Source organism: Eretmochelys imbricata, chromosome 16 (genome assembly GCF_965152235.1).
Source record: "Eretmochelys imbricata isolate rEreImb1 chromosome 16, rEreImb1.hap1, whole genome shotgun sequence".
Classification (NCBI taxonomy): Eukaryota; Metazoa; Chordata; order Testudines; family Cheloniidae; genus Eretmochelys; species Eretmochelys imbricata.
The window spans coordinates 2,435,090-2,454,017 of record NC_135587.1 but is presented as its reverse complement, the minus strand read 5'-3'; the positions used below and the strand labels follow the sequence as shown (position 1 = coordinate 2,454,017).

Genomic DNA, 18,928 nt, shown 5'->3' with positions numbered 1-18,928 from the left:
CTGGCAATGCCCCTACTTATACAGCCCAAAATGCCACTGGCCTTCTTGGCAACAAGGGCACACTGCTGACTCATATCCAGCTTCTCGTTCACGGTAACCCCTAGGTCCTTTTCTGCAGAACTGCTGCTGAGCCACTCTGTCCCTAGTCTGTAGCGGTGCATGGGATTCTTCCATCCTAAGTGCAGGACTCGGCACTTGTCCTTGTTGAACCTCATCAGATTGCTTTTGGCCCAATCCTCTAATTTGTCTAGGGCCCTCTGTAAACTATCCCTACCCTCCAGCGTATCTACCTCTCCTCCCAGTTTAGTGTCATCTGCAAACTTGCTGAGGGTGCAACCCACACCATCCTCTAGATCATTTATGAAGATATTGAACAAAACTGGCCCCAGGACCGACCCTTGGGGCACTCCACTTGATACCGGCTGCCAACTAGACATGGAGCCATTGATCACTACCCGTTGAGCCCGACAATCTAGCCAACTTTCTACCCACCTTATAGTCCGTTCATCCAGCCCATACTTCTTTAACTTGCTGGCAAGAATACTGTGGGAGACCATGTCAAAAGCTTTGCTAAAGTCAAGGAACTGTTGCTCTATGTTTGATTAACAGCAGCTGGTGATCCAACAATACCCTGAGATGGCAGACTCTAGTAACTAACAGCACAATCGACACTCCGGCTATAGTCAATAGGAGATCTGGCTACACATGGACTCTGGGATCAAACCCTGTAGAAACAGAAGTCCTTTTGCCTACTACTGAAATACAGGCACCTCTGGGGTGAACAGGTTTCAGTTAGGGTCAGATAATTGTTAGCATGCTCCAGGAGAGGCAGGATAAGTTACTATTTTGTAGGGATCACCAATCCAACTCCAGCTATGAGCCCACTCTCTAGGGGGCCTCCTCAGGAGATAAAGCTGTTCCATGTCCCTAGCCCAGCTGCAGCCTTACTAAGTACTGAGCTCACATAGTATACCTCTACGCCAGTGGTCCCCAAACTGTGGGGTGTGCCGGTCCACTGGGGCGCAGTGAGGCCCAGGACAGCCCTCATGGGAGGGTGTGGAGGGAGCATCATCCAGGCCTGGTCTGCCCCCAGCTCTGCTCCAGCTGTGACCCCTGCTCCGCTCCCAGTCCCTGGCTGCTGCCCTGCCTCTGCTCCCTGCCATGGTTTGGTTGTCGGCCCCTGCTCTCTGCCACAACTCTGCTCTCAGACACCGGGGCGTGGGGGTGTGCAGACAGGACACATTCCATTATTGGTAGGGGGAGGCACGAGAGGAAAAGTTTGGGCACTGCTGATCTACACAGCCAGCAGCAGTGAGCCTCTGAGCCCAGTCAACAGACTTGGGCTTGTGGGGCTCTCACTACAAACAACAGTGCGGACAGTGCTTTTAAGCTGCAGCTCAGGCTGGAGCTTGGTCTCTGAATCCCACCTGTATGCCCAGGCTTCAGAGCCCAAGCTGCAACTTCTACACAGCTATTATTAGCATGGTAGTGCAAGCCCCAAAAGCCCAAGTCTGTCAACCCAGATTCAGAGGCTTGTTGCAGCAGGCTGTGTAGATGTACACAATTACACTAGTGCAACTTTAGGAGACTGTCCTCAGGTCCTACCCAGGGAGGTAGAAATAGCTCCTAGAGAGCCCTCTTTGAACAGCAGCATCGCTGGATTTACCAAAAATGGATTAGTCCCCTACTCTAGACACAGGTAAATGTGACAGATGAGTGCAATAGGAGGGGCACACACAACAGCGAAGCTATTACACCAGGTTGCTTCCCCAGGACCCTACTTGAAGGGTCAGTCAGCCTCTGGCTAGTGGTAGGTTTCTGATAAGTTTGAAGCTAGCTATTGGTATTTGGGATGCAGAGAGTGGACATGTCATAAGGCACCCAGGGACACCACTTGAGGGACGGGAAGAAATGCCTTGTATGATAATATGCTATTGAAATATAAAAGGGCTGAGTCAAGTAAAGAGGAGGGGAAGAACACAAAGACTCCATTGGTCTCTAACCGGCAGGCCTGCCAAGAGCATCCTGGGCAGAAATGAAGGGCTCAGGGCTTGTCTCCACTTGAAATGCTACAGCTAGACGAAAGGTTGCCAACACTCCCAGTTTCGCCAGGAGTCTCCCAGAATCAGGCTCTATCTCCCGGACACTACTGAAGCCAAAAAGGGAGATTTTAGGCCGCTAAAAGTCCAGCAGGTTTCAGAGTAACAGCCGTGTTAGTCTGTATTCGCAAAAAGAAAAGGAGTACTTGTGGCACCTTAGAGACTAACCAATTTAGTCTCTAAGGTGCCACAAGTACTCCTTTTCTTTTTGAAAAGTCCAGCAGTGCAGCGGGGCTAAGGCAGGCTCCCTGGCTGCCCTGGCCTTGCGCCACTCCCAGAAGTGGCTGGCATGTCCCTGCAGCCTCTGGGAGGGGGTCTCCACACGCTTCCCCCACCCCGAATGCCGACTCCACTCCCCCTGCCCCCCTCCCCCTCCCGCAGGGTCATGCCGGCGGCTTCCAGGAGTGGTGCAGGGCCAGGGTAGGAAGGGAGCCTGCCTTAGCCCCACTGCACCACTGCTCAGGAGCCGCCCGAGGTAAGTGCCACCTGGCTGGACCCCACACCCCCTCCCACCCCCCAACCCCCTGCCCCAACCCTGAGCCCCCTCCCGCATGCAAACTCCCTCCCAGAGTCCACACCCCGCACCCCTTCCTGCACTCCAACCCCTTGCCCCAGCCCAGAGTCCCCTCCTTCACCCAAACTCTCTCCCAGAGCCCACACCCCTCACCCCATCCTGCACCCCAATCCCCTGCCCCAGCCCTGAGCCCCCTCCTGCACCCAGGTCCCGCCGAGCTTGCACCCCGCATTCCCATTTTCACCCCAATCCCTTACCCCAGGCTCAGCCTGGAGCCCCCTCCCACACTCTGAACCCTTCGGCCCCAGCCCAGAGCCCGCACCCACTCCCACAACCCAACCCCCTACCACAGCCTGGTGAAAGTGAGTGAGGGTGGGGGAGAGTGGGCAACAGAGGGAGGGAGGAGGGAGGGAGCAGGGCGGGGCCTTGGAGAAGGGGCGAAGCAGGGGCATTTGGGTTTGTGTGATTAGACAGTTGGCAACCCTCGCTAGATGCTACCTACACCAACACAAGGTGTTCTCCCATCGGCGTAGGTAATCCACCTCCCCAAGAAGTGGCAATTAGATCAATGGAAGAATTTACTATCTACATTGGGGGTTAGATCGCCATAACTATGCTATGCTGCTCGTAAGTGTAGCTCTTTCACACTCCTGATGGACTTAGTTAAGCCAACCTAATTTTCTAGTACAGACCAGGCCTTAATCCAAGGTGAACCTATCTAGCTTCAATTCGGCTGAGAATAAGACTAGGTCTATTATGGATACAGTTTATTTTGTCTTTATCTGATCGTCTCCCTTAATAAATCTCATTTTCAGAGCATTTAATTCAAAATCAAAAAACCATATCTGAAATGCAGTGTGACAGGGTCAGACCAGATGGCTGCAGGAGAGTAACAGAAGGCAAATATATTAGCCCCAGGTTAAGTAGGTCCCTTTTCCCTGGGTAAGGTAACAATGAAGGTTCCAGAACAATCAGGAACCTTCTCGAGACAATTAAGACAGACAGGCTGATTAGAACAGCCCTGATTAGCTCTAGTATAGACACTGCTAGATCAACGGGAGAATTATCCCATCAATCTAGCTACCACCACTCAAGGGGGTGGCTCAGCAGTGGCAAAACCCTTTCCAATACTGTACCAAATGAAGTTTAAAAATCAAGAACAAATACCTTTCCAGAACTCCATCAAACACCACAGGGAAACAAAAAAGCATAAACACAATTTCATCAGATGCCCCTTATCAGTTTCCCTTAAGAGATTTTTTTTTCCCCGTTGCCTTTGCAGAAACTTTTCAAATAAGTTGTTTGGTTGTTAACTACACTTATGTGGCACTTTGTACAGAGCTTAGGACATGTAGTTAGCCAAACCCCAAAACACTCCTGTTGTGTAACTAGGTATACACTATCTCAAGTAACCTACATGTATATTGCCCTGCTGACCCAGAGGAAGCCAGTGGCAGAGCAAAGAATGGAACTCTGGAGTTCCTAAATTCCATCTACTAGATCATGTGCCTTCTCAACTATAGCTCAAGTGGACTGCATGCTTAATAAACCCTGCCCTTTCCTGACCAGCCCATGAGAATGAACACTATTATAAATGCATAATAATTTCAGCCTCATATGTTGTTTGTATATTTAATCTAAACAATTTCCTTCCCAAATACTAGCCGTATACCATGCTCACACAGAGACCTTGCTGACCTACTATGACACACTTTGTAGGAATTGTATACGTCCCTGATGCTGGCTTACTGTCCAAGGGAAATAATATAGCTATGCAACACAGTTCATATTTGTCACAAATTGTATGTAAATACTGGCTAACGCTCGGTATTCATGATTTCAGAATACGAGAAAAATAATCAGGAAGCCGTAGGGTGAAAGAACCTGGTGCCTGTGATCTAGCTCCTGGAGAAAGTGGGAAGGACAGGAAGAGATACAAACCCTCCAGGAAAATGTGGAGTAGCAGTTCTCAACCAGGAGTCCAAGGGCCCCTGGGGGGTCCATGAGCAGCAGATTTCAGAGGGTCCACCAAACAAGGCTGGCATTAGCCTCATTGGGGCCCAGGGCAGAAAGCCCATGCTGCCCTGACTCCACCACCAGGGGCTGAAGCCAAAGCATGAGCAGCTTAGCTTCGCAGGGGCTACCATGGTGCAGGGCCACATGCAATTGCCCTGCTTGCCTCCCATTAATGCTGGCCCTAGCTTTTATATGCAGAAAAACAGTTGTTGTGGCACAGGTAGGCCGTGGAGTTTTCACAGCATGTTGGGGGGGGCCTCGGAAAGAAAGAGGTTGAGAACCCCTGTGTGGAAGATCTCACACGATGTCCATACCAGTGTGTGCAGTAGGAGAACGTTCACTCCAAATACAGGCTCACAGAGGCCTGATGCAGGTGGGGCAGTCCCTCAGGATACAAGGGGAGAGGAAGTGACCTCAAAGACCTGAGGGAAGTGAGCACATCAGCAGCACACAAGGGGAGAGGTAGTTACCTCACAGAGGCTTGGGGCATGTGGACAGTCCTAAAAGACCTTGTAAGCTCCATGCTTATCAATACAGACCTCTCATATTTCTTACCATACCTGCAGACCAATAGCTTGACTCAAGGAACTTACAAGTTCCTCACATACAGTCAGCAATGCTTGTAAATTCCACAAACCAAATAACTATAGTTCCAGGAAGTGACAAGCTCTACTAGCTCTACAGAGCCTGGTGCTGAGAGACCACAGTCCTACAGCTTCTTCTTCACTTTTTAAGTGTGTACATCATGGTTACAGAGCTAGCTGCACCTCTGACCTCTTCTCTGGTTTCTGAGTGCATCCCCTTCATCTCAGGTCTCATAAGAAGGGCCATACTGGGTCAGACCAAAGGTCCATCTAGCCCAGTATCCAGTCTTCTGACAGTGGCCAGTGCCAGATGCTTCAGAGGGAATGAACAGAACAGGTAATCATCCAGTGATCCATCCCGTCACCTATTCCCAGCTTCTGACACCATCCCTGCCCATCCTGGCTAATAGCCATTGATGGACCTAACCTCCATGAATTTATCTGGTTCTTTTTTGAACCCTGTTATACTCATGGCCTTCACAACATTCTCTGGCAAAGAGCTCCACAGGTTGACTGTGCGTTGTGTGAAGAAATACTTCCTTTTGTTTGTTTTAAACCTTCTGCCCATTCATTTCATTGGATGACGCCTAGATCTTGTATTATGAGAAGGAGCAAACAACACTTCATTATTTACTTTCTCCACACCAGTCATGATTTAAAAGACCTCGATCAAATTCCCCCTTACTCGTCTCTTTTCCAAGCTGAAAAGCCCTAGTCTTTTCTTTCGCTAGGGTGGCATCCCACAATTCTCCCTCTCCTAAATCGAGTCCTACACAACAGGACCTTGCGTATTGACCATGCTTATCCCAGCAGGCCTGACTAAATATGGTACCTGCAGGTCTTTCCCTCAGGAGAGTGTGACCTGAAATGAATACAGTGACCCAAACCAGCTTTCTTAAAACAAATCTTAACAGTCAGAACATAGCATAAGAAAAAAAAAAAGAGTTTAAAATAATAAAAGGTCTACACACACATCTATCTTACCTCCAGGTCAACCATTCCCCTTGAAGCCTAAAAAAGGTCTAGCTTCTTCATGCCCCCAGGAGGGCACATGTATGTGTCAGCGAAAAACATTTGCCTCCCCCACAGGGCCAGAGTGTTTTTTGTTTTGTTTTTTAACAGTTTATAATCCTTTTGAGCCACAGGCTCCGAGAATTGGCAAAACAAGCTTTATAATTTAGCAGGAGCCAAAAGACAGATCTCCCCAGTTAATGCCTGAGCCACTGTCTCTTATCCCCTTTGAAGTATTTACCCAGAAGAGTCTTCACTGGATCTCTTGTTTTGCCTTCCTGCTTGTTTCCCAACATCCAGCTATTAAAGTAAACCAACATATTCAAACAGACACCCCAACAGCCTGGTCAAGCATAAATTATTATAGGCCCCTCCAAATCCATCACAGTACATATTAGATTGGATACCATTAGTCTTCTTTCCCCAAGATTAGTGCTCATATAACTTATTTTGATTTTATTTTATTTAAAAACCATCATACACTGGAAATTCAGAGGCATCATCTGATAACAGGTATGGTTAACAATACATTTAACTTACAAAAAGAGTTACTAGAACATTCTAGTTGTTTAAAAAAAAGTAAAAGACAAAAAGTACAGACGTCTGAAGTTTTCCTACACCACTCTTTATTCCTGGGGGAATTCTGTGCTACTGCACATGTTTAATGAACCAAGCATATTTTTAATTTTTTGTGCAGAAAAAAAGCTTCTGCCAAAATGTGTCTGCAGTTCTGCCTTTTGCCCACCAGAGGGCGCCGTGCCACTAGAGCGCAGCAGCAGCTCCCAGCCAGCTAAAGACGAGAAAGAGCCTGCCTTCTTCACAGCACCTGTCAGGCCAGGTCAGGAGACATGGGCTATGGGGAAATAGACAGCGCAGCGTGCTGGAGGGTGGTCAGACACAGGCTCATAAGGGCTAGTGGGAGATGACAGACTGGGGCAGGGGCTGAATGAGAGTGGAGGCATAGGGCCACAGGGGGGAGGGAGGTTCAGGGCCACATAGTGATGGGAGAGGGGGTGCAGAGCTACACAGGGACAGAGGGTGGCTAAGTGGGTTCAGGGACACATAGGGACAGGGGGTGGCTGAATGGGGGCACAGAGCCACGTGGGGGCAGGGACACATAGGGATGGGGGAGTGGGTGTCTGAGTGGAGGCAGAGGAACACATGTGGACAGGGGGTGCAAGGACACATGGGGATACAGGAACACATGGGGACAGGGGCAGATGTGCCTGACTAAATGGGAGAGGCTAGGGGACAGCCAGGGTCTGCACGGGGATGTTCCCAAACAATCCCTCCCTGCCCCCACAAATTTTTGTTCCATACTTTTCCCACCCATGCCCAACAACCCTCCAAATTCACACCCAGGCTCCTTCCCAGCAATTTACTTCCCTCTCCCTCAGCTTCTCCGTTACCCCTGACTCTCCCAAGCCTTTGCACCGCTTCTGAGGGGTGCGGGAAATACGTTTCTGTACTGTAGTTTAAATGAATTATTACTCAGAGTTCTGTATTAATATGCCTAGTAAGGAATCTATTTGTCAAAAAACATTTCCTGAATCTTTTTTGTTGTCCGTATTGTTAAAATACCTGTCAACAAGTATGTTTGTAAAATACTGTGTGCAAAATTTTTAATTTTTTGTTGCAAAATTCCCCCAGGAGTAACCCTCAGCTTTTCCCTCTTGCCACAACCATATTCTGATTGAAGGCAGGAGATCCCACCCAGCTGCCACATAAATGTTTCCTGTTGTGTATCCAAATTACACAGCATGATTCTTGACTGTTTTAGAGAGATACAGATTACAATTTTAACTATTGAGTGGCAATCTATGTTCCATTATAAAGCTTACTTTATTCACTAACTTTTTAGTTGTAGAAGCACATAGTGTTCTTAGATTGTTTTCAGAACTACTTATATGAAAACTCAAAACAAAAATCTGATTTTTCACAAGGGGGGGAATTTTTGTCCATTTACAACTGACCACTCATTCATTTCAGAAGTTTAAAAATTCATACATATGTATATTTCAATGCTTTGCAGTGATTATTTACTTTGCCAGCAATTTCAAATTTTTAAAAATATTTCAATGATTTATTTGCTATATGTTTAACTGTACAATATACCTGTCAGGAACTTTGTTTGATAAATTTACAATCTGACATTCAGATTCTGCAAAATACAAACTATTTTAACAAAATTGAAGTTGCATACACCTAACCCTTTTAGTTGTGAAGATAACTTTCAAAATGTGAACTTACAGCAGTTAGTCTAAAACAACTGTTGACTGTGAAGTTTTAGACGTCAAATGTTTTGTCATCTAACTTCAGATAAGTGCTCAATCTGGCCTAAAGAGTATTATGGCTGGCTGTTTGTCACTATCATGAATTCCACAGTTTTTTGTTTTTTTTTTTTTAAGTCAACAATGGTTCCATTCCACTGCAGAGTTCAGTTAGTTTTCATCTAAAAACAAAATAAATAAATAAAACTTTTTTAAAGAGCTTTCTAGCCTTTATGGTTACAAATCTATTTTCCAAAACTTAATCAAACATAACCAGTGCAGTGTTCTCTCAGTCCCACCAACAAACTGCGCCTCTGCAGGGTGTTCTTTATTTCAAATCAGACAATATGTTTTAAGAGGACAGGAAATCTGTACCGAAGGCAATACAGTTTCGAAATATACAACATGCTTTCTCAAAATAAGACCTAATATTTTAAGAACTGTACCAATATTTTATATGAATACATTATGTTTCTAAAATGCACTATAATTCTCAATATACTTGAAGCAAATGAGAGCTGTGATTTGAGGGCAGTCACCTAAAATAGTAACTTTCTGTACCATCACAAAGCCACAATTTTTCCAATTTGTTACCAGAACAACAAACTAATTTTAGATACAATAATTTATACAAGATCCATAGGATATATCACCTCAAAAGGAATTTTGAGGGGGAAAGTTCTATGGCCTGTGTTATATAGGAGATCAGACTATATGATCACAATAGTCCCTTCAGGCACTGGAATCTATGAGTCTATGAACCTCCTACATAAAGTCTGAAAGCCCTTAAAAGTGATGTTAAGGAAATAAGATCATATAATACTTTTAAAAATAAGAGCCTAAGAAGACAATTCAGATTGCTAAGTGCAATTCAAGAAAAGGTGTACCATTATACACAGGCACAGAAAAACTCAAAGACTATGGAAATCACAATTTAAGGTTACGTAAATAATTCTGCACCAATCTTAGCACTCAGTTCCTACACACTGAACATTAAACAGAAAAATTCTAAACTACCAGCTTCCAACCTACTTTGGACTCCTTTTTAAAGTTAAGTTTCTAGTACTAATGATAACCTGAAACATTTTTCAAAATATGAACTGATGCAGTATGTTACTCCTGATTATAAGAACAGCTCCACTGCTGATCACAGCTGCCAAGGGAAAGTAGTAAAGCACTGGTCATTTCAAGAGCTGTTATTAAAAATGCTGCATATAGCAGAAGTAAGTACCAAACTATGGATGAGATGGGGCACAATATGCAGATACTGGGTTACGGACAGACCAGTACAGACACACTTACTGGAGCAGTAGCCAGGAACTTGGGTGAAGGATAAGAGAAGTAGAGCCACCCTCAACTCAACAGTCAAGAATGGAAGGGGCAGAGAGAAAGTTTCTTCTTTCCCTCATAACCCATGTGGGACAGGACGGGTTTAAACATACGAGACTGACTAGCCAAAGTCCATATGAAAGATGGAGTCCCCCAACAAGGTCCAGGCCAGCATATTTACAGAAATTCCAGCAGTTGGGGGTACTGTAGTCCTGAGTTCTCTTCCACCTGCCACCCCTTTCAATATTTCAAATCACCTAACGAGTAGGTGTCTGGTAACTTTTTCAAGCTTTGCTTTAAATTATATATAATTATATTATGGCAGAGGTGGATTAAGATTTTTTGGGGCCTGGACACAAAGAACATTTGGCCCCCCACATATCCCTCACCATGAGGCCCCACCCCCGGCTCCTCCTCTTCCCCTCAAGGCCCCTGCCCAGGCGTGCCATGGTAAGAGCTGCAGAGAGCCCAGACAACCATGTGTAGCCCCAGACTCTCCACCTACCATGGGCAGCACACGCCAGGGGACAGGGACACATACTGAGGGCTGCTCTCAGGTCACCCGGCCCACTGCCCAGGAGAGGTGGAGGGTCCAAGGCTCCCCACAGCAACCCAGGCTCTCTGGGGCAGCTCTTACCATGGCCCACCTCTGGCTTCCAGCCTGGCTGGAAGCGGAGCCTCAGGGGAAGAGGAGGAGCAGGGAGTGGGGCCACAGTTCTAGCACTGGTAGCCCTCCCACTTCTACACAGGTTCTGGCACACCTGCAGGGGCCCCCAAATTGGTACAGGCCCCATCCATTAATCCACCACTGATTATCAGAGAAAACAAACAGGTAAAAAATTCTTACAACTGTTAGTTTAATCCTTATGCTGCTATTTTTAATCTTCCTCCTTCCTGTTCATTCAAAGAGTAGTTCCATTCCCAACGTCTTCTCCCACCACAACTTGTGCTCTTTTGTTCCCAATGGGATCTCTTTCGAATGATACTATAGCGACTGGGGAAGAGGGAGTTCGGTTTAGTGGGTAGACTAATCCCTGCTTATTCTTTCCTAGTAGTCTCTTTCCTGTGGGAATTAGTCCAGATGGTTTACTTCCCAGGACAATACCCTTTAGATGTCTGGCAAATATACACAACCTTCTGTTGCCAATAATTACTAAATCATAGCAATTCATATGGTAATGTGCCCTGAATGTTCTTCGGGGTTCATGCTGTAATAGACTATGGGTCCATTGGGGACTGTAAATCAACAATTCTATCTTGACAACTAATTTTACAACAATTTTACCTTGCTGTTTCTGACGGGGATGCATGTCCCATCTGGGCAGTCACCAGTAAAGAGAGCCTTGTCTTGCTGTTATTACCACCAGCTCCCTCTGAGATTACCAGATATCCTCCTGGCTTGTCAAGTAGATTTGTTTCCATGTTGTTATGCTTTGATTGCTGAAACTGTGATTTAAATAAAGCTGGCATGGCCTACCTTTTTTTCCCCTAGGAATAAGTAATTCCCAACACATAATTGCCTTAAGGCTCTATTAAATCATATTTTAGTACACCAAGGTATAGCCATAGTAAAAGGCAGCTGTCAAGGAACTCTACCTTTTTCCAGCTCTTCAGTCTGTGGCTGTATTATTGAAATGAATGGGACAACTCACCTGAGCAAAGTTAAGCGCATCCATAAGCATACACAGGATTGGGGCCTGAAAGCTACAGGGCAACCAAAGAAGTGTGGGAGTATATTATATGCAGTTTACGTTGCGTTACTTTGGTAATATCTTAGACTATAACGAAGGCTGGAGGAGATAAGAAATGCAACTGGATGAAGAGGATTAGAAAAATGACAGCAAGCTGGGGCCAATCTTTTAAAGATTTTGGAGGGTGAAAACAAAATATCTTACATGTGGAACAGTTCTTATTTAAAGCCAATATTCTTTAACAAGTTAGCCAGATGTTACTAAACTGGGCAAGTTAAGTTCCAGATACTGGAAACACAATAAGTGCTTGAATAAATCAGAGTATAAATATAAAAACCCAGCATACTGTACCTCGAGGCTGGAGTTGCTGTCCTCATCACCCATGGCTTGGGGCGGGGCGGAGGGGAGGAAATAAATGAGAGAAGAAAACCTAGTTAGTAAGTGACATTCATCATTCCCACAGTCAGTGTTAATAACCATAATGCGAAGTGTTTGAGAACTAATCCTCCAAGCTTCTTTATTTGTCATGACAAGGCAAGTTAATAGAAATATTGCATTTTTCTTCATCTTCCTGAGAGAAAATACAGGAAACAGCAAGTTTCTCAGTGAAGAAATAAACAAGCAGGGTGATGATTTGCTGTTCTAATATTTTAGTACAACAATGATAATTAATGAAGCTCTCTACGTGGTAACCAAGCTGTGTTTATGGGTTTCAATCAAGGGTCTCATATGCAGCCCAAACAGAAAACAACAAGCCAGCACCCCCATCCCACCAAATTAATTAAACCTGCTCAAAGAAAGTCCCAAACATAATATTGAAAATGGCTCCTGGAGCCAGAGAGCCTTCCATGCTAGGGCTCCCACTGTTTCTAATACAAGTGCAACTGAATTGCTATTAGCAACAATGAGATTTGTTTTTAAACATTTGGCCTGTATCTTCACTGAGAAAAAAAAGATGAGTTTTACTGGTGTTTTGCTAACCCATGTTAAAATCCTAGTGATGGACAAAGTAGTTGTAATTTTAATCTGTGTTAGCTGCTCAAGGTAAACCCTACGGCATTCACCTCGAACAGCTAACTCAGTTTAAAACTGCAACTGCCTTGTCGACCTTAAGATTTTAATATCCGTTAGCTTAATACAGATTGAAAAATACACTTTTTTGCCTAGAGAAGTCAAGGCTTTGTAATGTACACAAGGCCACAGAATTAAAAGTCATCCCTCCTGGGATCTTAATGTATTTACCCACTACTTCCAAACTGAAAACCCAGCCCAAGCCTTCTCTTCAAGCCTGACTACCACTATGCTTACCTCACCAGAGCATAAGGCTATGCTTAGGTTTCATTTTTTGCTCCAAACCCTACAGTGCAGCGTGTGCTCTCTCAGTCCCTGAGGGCTATATCCACTTTCCTTATACCCAGGTGGGCGTAACAAGCTAATTGTACCATTGAGTCAGCAAAACAAACACCATTTTCCAGCAAGATCCCCACTTTTAACATGATGCAGTTTTCAGGCAAAGACCATCAGCTGTTACAGGCTTCTTTTCCCTTATACTTTCATAGCCATATCGTTACCACTTGTAGAACTATTAGAAAACCCAGACGTGACACAATACTTAACACAATTCAAAGCATAGACCTGAACTGCAGATCAGTAGCCAGGTCAACCTAGGAAGTTCTAATACACAGCGTCACCATATCCTACATAATGCCTTTATGCAAACAGTTTGAGTTTTCTGGGGAACAATACTATAAAGTACTACATATGTGCCAAAAATACTGCTTCTGCGATGAACATTAGCTTGTCTTATCCCATTGCATGGTGTTTGGTTTTTTAGCACAGTTCATAATTACCCAATCAGTAATTAAATGAAACTAACACTATGTCTATACTACAGACCTTACAGCAGCACAGCTGTACTGCCGCAGCTGAACCACTGTAAGGTCTCCTATGTAGCCACTCTATGCCAGCAGCAGAGAGCTCTCCCGTCAGCATAATTAAACCACCCCCAATGACCAGAGATAGCTATGTCGGCAGGAGATGGCGCTGTCCTGACCGGCATTTTTGTTGCTAAAACTTATGTCAGAGGTGAGTTTTTTTCACACCCACGAATGACAAAATTGTAGACATAGCCTAACATTCTTCCCAAAGCCTTAAAAAACAGCAGCCCTATTTTGTACCCCAAGAAAATTATCTTCCTGAAAGACTGAGGTTAAGGTAACAGTGGCTAATCCAATGAGTCACGCAATTAGTCAATTTCCTCTGCTGTCAACCTTTTACACAGCAACAGGGAAGACAAATTCATTAAAAATGAAACAAAACAAAAAATAAAACCACAGAAACTGGAATGGGGACTCAAAGGCAGCAACAAGTGCCTTAAACTAAATTTCTTATATCTCTTTTAAACAGAATAGATTTCAAGCTGACACTGTCCCTTTTAGTCACTATTTACAGAAAAAGTTTTAATTAAATATCTTTTGAGGGACCTTTTTAAAGTATTTCAGCATCTCTAGTAAATAATTCCATATTCCACAATGAAAAAGTAAAATATTTAAAAGTATAACAGATTTTATTTTGAGTCTTATGAATCTTAGTTTTTCTGCTCAAATTATGAAAAACAACATTTTCTGTCAGTGTACAAATTTATATAAATAAAAATATTAACTACACAGAGATCTAATGAAACTCAATTTTAAAAAACTGGGGAAAAAACCACAATATTCACCCTATCATGCATGTCTTATTATTTAAATATGAAGAAACATCCCCTGTAAGTATAATGGATGTAAAGGATTTTCTATTAGCTTAAATGTGAATTCCATTAATCTGTATGCTTTACTTCCTGTACTAAAATGTAGTGCATTCTTGCCACCTCATTATGCTTTTATTTGATTTTGACAGACTACACAATGTTACATTCATTAGTACACTATGAAGTATCCTAAGTTATACACTAAACCAGGGATTTTCAACCTATGGTCTCTGGGGTCCAGAGACGATGACTAAGGTTTCCAAAGGGGTCCGCACAATCATGCAAAATTTGTTAGGGGTCCACAAATGAAAAAAGGTTGAAAACCACTATAGTAAACTATAGCTGTCAAAATGAAGGACATTTTGTGATGCAGCATCTTTGTGTTTTTTGTTTATTCACTTAAAAGGCTAGTCAGTTTTACTTTTAAAAAATCATTTTTCTTTAATTATTAACATCAAAAAGGGTAGATAAGTAGATTTTTGTGCCTGGGCTGGTACACTTACATGACAATTTTGCAAGGCTTGGGGGGATGGGGGGGAGGAAACTGATTCACAATATACTTTGACATTTTGTTTGTTTTTTCCTGTCTATTTACACCCTGCTCTTCCAAAGACTTAAATTTTTGCATTATGAGTAGTCACACTGAAGGACTACTGCAGCACAATCAATGGGAATATTCACTATATGTAAAATTAAGCAAGCAGGTAAATCTCTGTACAATTGGGGCTTTAGACTGAGAACTCTCTAAGGTGAAGACTCCATCTCCTTTGTATTTGTACAGCACTGAGCACAATGCTCAATGCTTTTTAATAGCTACTGCAATATAAATAAATAACAATAATAAATAGAGACACAAAGCGGATGTGGTAATGTCTTTTATTGGACCCACTTCTGTTGGTGGGCAAGATAAGCTTTTAAGCTTACAAAGAGATCTCCTTCAGGTCTGAGAAAGGCACTCAAACACACCGAGTACCTTTCCCAGACCCGACGCAGAGCTCTGCGTCAGCGCAAAAGTTTGTCTCTCACACCAACAGAAGTGGGTCCAATAAAAGGTGTTACCCCACCCACCTTGTCTCTCTAAAGTCCTGGGACCACCACAGCGAAAACCACGCTGCAAACAGCAATGATAATTCTCACCCTAGCCCAACCAAGCATTGGGGCAGGCTAGCGTAGTGCTGCCCCGGGATACCCAGCGCTCACTGCAATAACCCCGCATCCAAGAGGGGACGCGCCGCGCGAGAGCGGACTCTGTGCAGAAGCGCCGTGAGTAAACGGGGGCCCATCACCCACCCGTGCCGCTGCCCGTCACTGCTCCGGCCATGGCCAGATCGGGCCCAAGCCTCCAGCGAGGCCCCAGAGCAGCCAGGGGCTGGGAGAGGCTCCAAACCGCTGCCCTGAGGCGCCCACCGCCGCCGGCAGCACCCAGCTCCGCGGTGACCTCGCGGGCGGGGGAATCTCAGCAGAGGCGGGGCCGGTGGGGGCCGGGCCGAGGGGACGGGGACACTCGCGGTCCAGCCCCTGGGGCAGCGGGGCCGGCGCCGGGAGCGCCCAGGAGGCGGGGTGACTCACCGAGGGGCTCCCGGCGCCTTTAAAGCGTCTCTTCTCGACAGGAGACGGGGGGGCCCTGCAAAGGAGGTCAGGGGTTAAAAGTCAGGGCAGAGGGCAGAGGTCACTCAAGAAACGGGACCGTGCTTCCCGGGCCGCTTCCGCCAGCAAAAGACGCCGTGTGCGCACGCGCGACGCGATGACGTTTCCGTCCTTTCGCCGGCCCGACTCTCCGCGCTGATTGGCCAGAGCCTTGGCACGTGCCGTCACGGCGGCCGCGGGCGGGCGGGCAGTTGCGCCGCGGGCGAGCGTCGAGCGGCTGAGGGGGAACGCGGCGCCGGTGAGGCGGGACGTGGGAGAGTCTCTCGCCGGAGGCGCCGTCGGTGGCGCGGGGCCGGGTGCCAGGGGGCGCGGGGCCGCGCCGGAGAGACGGGTCAGGCCACCCCCTCGTCCCGGCGGCCTGTCCAGAGGGACCCGCGGCGGCCCCACCCGCCCGTGGCTCGGGGGCCCCAGGCCGGCTGCGCCGGCCGGTCACGGCGGGCTGGTCCCCACCCGCGCGGGCAGCCGGCTGCTGAGGCGCCACGGCTGGGAGGGAAGCGGCGAGGGCTGGGGCCCGCTCGGAGCAGCGGCGCTGTGTGCAGCGGGAGCTCCCGGGCTCTTCTCTACCCCAGCGAAGCGCAGGCCAGAGTCCTACCCACGCGCCGTGCGAGGAACAGCCGCTCGCGCTCTCTTCTTACGCCGCCTTTTGTTCCCTCTTGCAGACGTTCAGCATGGGGTTGCTTACCAACCTCGCTCGAGGCCTGGTCCGAGGTGCGGACAGAATGGCTGAATTTACCAGCAAACGTGGACCCAGAAGCCATAACAAAGGCAGAGGAGCCAGGAAAGTGGGTTATGTCACCTTAGGTGGGAAATTTATCAAAATTAAGGAAATGGTCCCTGAATTTGTGGTTCCGGATTTGACAGGGTTTAAGCTCAAACCATATGTTTCCTATAAGACTCCTAAAGGGACAGAACCAGCACTGACGGCCAAACAGCTTTTCATGGAAGTTGTTGCCCCACAGATTGAGAAGGATATTAAAGAAGGAACTTTTGACCCCAATAACCTTGAGAAATATGGATATGAACCTACTCAAGAAGGCAAGCTCTTCCAGTTGTTTCCCAAGAACTATGTGCGTTAAGAAGCAAAGAATATTATAGTTTTCCCTTGAAAGTTTCTGCAGCAACTAATCCATAGGAAATTTTTAAAAAATGTTGTTTTTAAATCTGATAAAATGTTGAATATGGAGATTTCAGCTAGAGAGGGAAACACATTCTGCCCTTTTTCAGTACCTATTAAAAGAAAATCCTACTGACTTGTCGTGTGTAACTTTTAGATATCTCAAACATATCTCAAACTGTTACTTAGCCAGTCAGTCCCCAGCCTGTAGCCGTGCATGGGATTCTTCCTTCCTAAGTACAGAACTCTGCCCTTGTGCTTTTTGAACCTCATCAGGTTTCTTTTGGCCCAATCCTTCAATTTGTCTAGGTCACTCTGGACCTTATCCTCCATCATATCTACCTCTCCCCCCCAGCTTAGTGTCATCTGCAAACTTGCTGAGGGTGCAATTAATCCCATCATCCAGATCATTAATAAAGATGTTGAACAAAACCGACCCCTGGGGCACTCAGCTTGATACTGGCTGCAAACTAGACATCGAGCTGTTGATCACTACCCATTGAGCCCGACAATCTAGCCAGCTTTCTATCCACCTTATTGTCCATTCATCCATCCAGTCAGCCATCTGCTTCCATTGTTCCCTGATTGTTCCATTAGATGAGACAGGGATACAAGCGCTCATCCTTCAGGGTATTAAGCCAACCACTAAGTACCTGGGGCAATTTCCATCTTCCTGCTCTTAGGTGACCAAATATCAATCCTATATACAATGGATTATTATAAATGGAGTATTGCACAAGAGCAAGGGGAAATTTCTAAAAAGAACGATAGGAACCCTTGGCCTAAGCTATAAGCTGTCTCAAAGGGTGGGGACTGTCCTGTTGAAACCTAAACATGTAACCAGTCTGAGGCTAGTCCCAGTTTTAAGGCAACTTTCTTTGGATGCAATCAATATCCCTAGTATTTATGTACAACTGAGGCCTGCTCCTGAGTCAGGCAACTGAATGTCAGAGCATTGCACTTTTTAAAGCTCTTGTGTAAGGAAATCAAATTAACTTTGTCCTTATTTCACACAACCACTACCAGCAGCTGTGCATCTTCCAACTTATCTAAGCTAGCAGTACTTGTATCTTAAGAATTTTAAAAATTGATTTAATATTAAAGTACCTTTATTTTTCATCAACTCCTTTTACTGGAGATACAAAAGGCATCTCCATGTGTAAATAGGGCATATAAAATGACATGAGCAGGAGTAATAAATCAAGACGTTTCATTGTTTAATGGACAAAGTGTTAGAAAGCAGGAATTCCTGGTTCTGCTCAAGGTCCCACAGCAAGTTTGCTATAAACAATTAATCTTTTCTCCAGTTTTACAGCTGGGGAACCTTACACTCCCAATGTCTAGCTGTGGTTTGTACAAGGCTTTGCAAATGTAAAATATTGATTCTTAAGCATGAGGATGTAATTCCTATGTCCTCTTGTTCGGAGAAGAATGGCCACTTTAATGTACTCTTTGCCAGCATCTCACTTATGATGAAAACTGGGTGCCTGAACTTTTATGTTTCTAATTTTAAAAAAGCAAAGGAGCTTGAGGAAGGTGGGGAGGAGGTGGGAGCAGTTAACTAATGCCCACTGCAGCAGGTTCTAGTCCAATCTTTTTCAGAGGGCATCTGGTTTTTCTAGATCTGAGATACATTTTTCCATCAACTACCTATTTTAACTTCATGAAAATGGTGGGATTTTACTCTGCTGAAATTAGTTGTTTATTGTTGCATGAAAATGAATAGTCACTGAGCCAGGGAAAGATAGAATGACTATAGCCTGATAGGTTAGATGCTCACCGAGGTTTTGGGAGATCCAACTTTAAGTCCCTGCACCAGTGACTTTATTTATAAAAAGCAGAACAGCTTCCACAGGAGAGATTGAGAAAGCCCAATACCAGAGTATCCCATAGTCCTCTGGCTA

The 18,928-nt window shown here is 45.5% G+C and overlaps 2 protein-coding genes across 8 annotated transcripts in view; one reads left to right on the top strand and one right to left on the bottom strand.

The window, feature by feature from the left end:
• PNPLA7 (patatin like domain 7, lysophospholipase) overlaps window positions 1–15,970 on the bottom strand; it is a 428,589-nt gene extending 412,619 nt beyond the window's left edge. For 3 of the 6 annotated variants that reach the window (XM_077836179.1, XM_077836182.1, XM_077836184.1), the window contains exons 1-2: window positions 15,554–15,685; window positions 11,866–11,900 (exon numbers count right to left, since the gene is read on the bottom strand). In XM_077836179.1, coding sequence (XP_077692305.1) covers window positions 11,866–11,900; window positions 15,554–15,584 — 66 coding nt within the window. In that variant the 5' untranslated portion in view covers window positions 15,585–15,685. Of the gene's footprint in view, window positions 1–11,108; window positions 11,139–11,865; window positions 11,901–15,553; window positions 15,686–15,832 lie in introns of those variants that run through there. The other 3 variants (XM_077836180.1, XM_077836185.1, XM_077836183.1) reach the window with 3 other exon arrangements.
• MRPL41 (mitochondrial ribosomal protein L41) lies at window positions 15,504–17,160 on the top strand. Of its 2 annotated transcripts, none has more exons than XM_077836187.1 (2): window positions 15,504–15,526; window positions 16,570–17,160. In XM_077836187.1, exon 2 carries the CDS (start codon window positions 16,579–16,581, stop codon window positions 16,984–16,986), a length of 408 nt encoding a protein of 135 aa, XP_077692313.1. In that variant the 5' UTR covers window positions 15,504–15,526; window positions 16,570–16,578; the 3' UTR covers window positions 16,987–17,160. The 2 variants fall into 2 exon arrangements, with proteins under 2 accessions (XP_077692313.1, XP_077692312.1); XM_077836186.1 differs by lacking the exon at window positions 15,504–15,526 and adding an exon at window positions 16,032–16,148.
• Window positions 17,161–18,928: the final 1,768 nt, after the last annotated feature.

What these genes read in the sequence shown, in the direction of transcription:
- MRPL41 (XM_077836187.1), top strand. Translation starts at nt 16,579, where the DNA reads ATGGGGTTGCTTACCAACCTCGCTCGAGGCCTGGTCCGAGGTGCGGAC.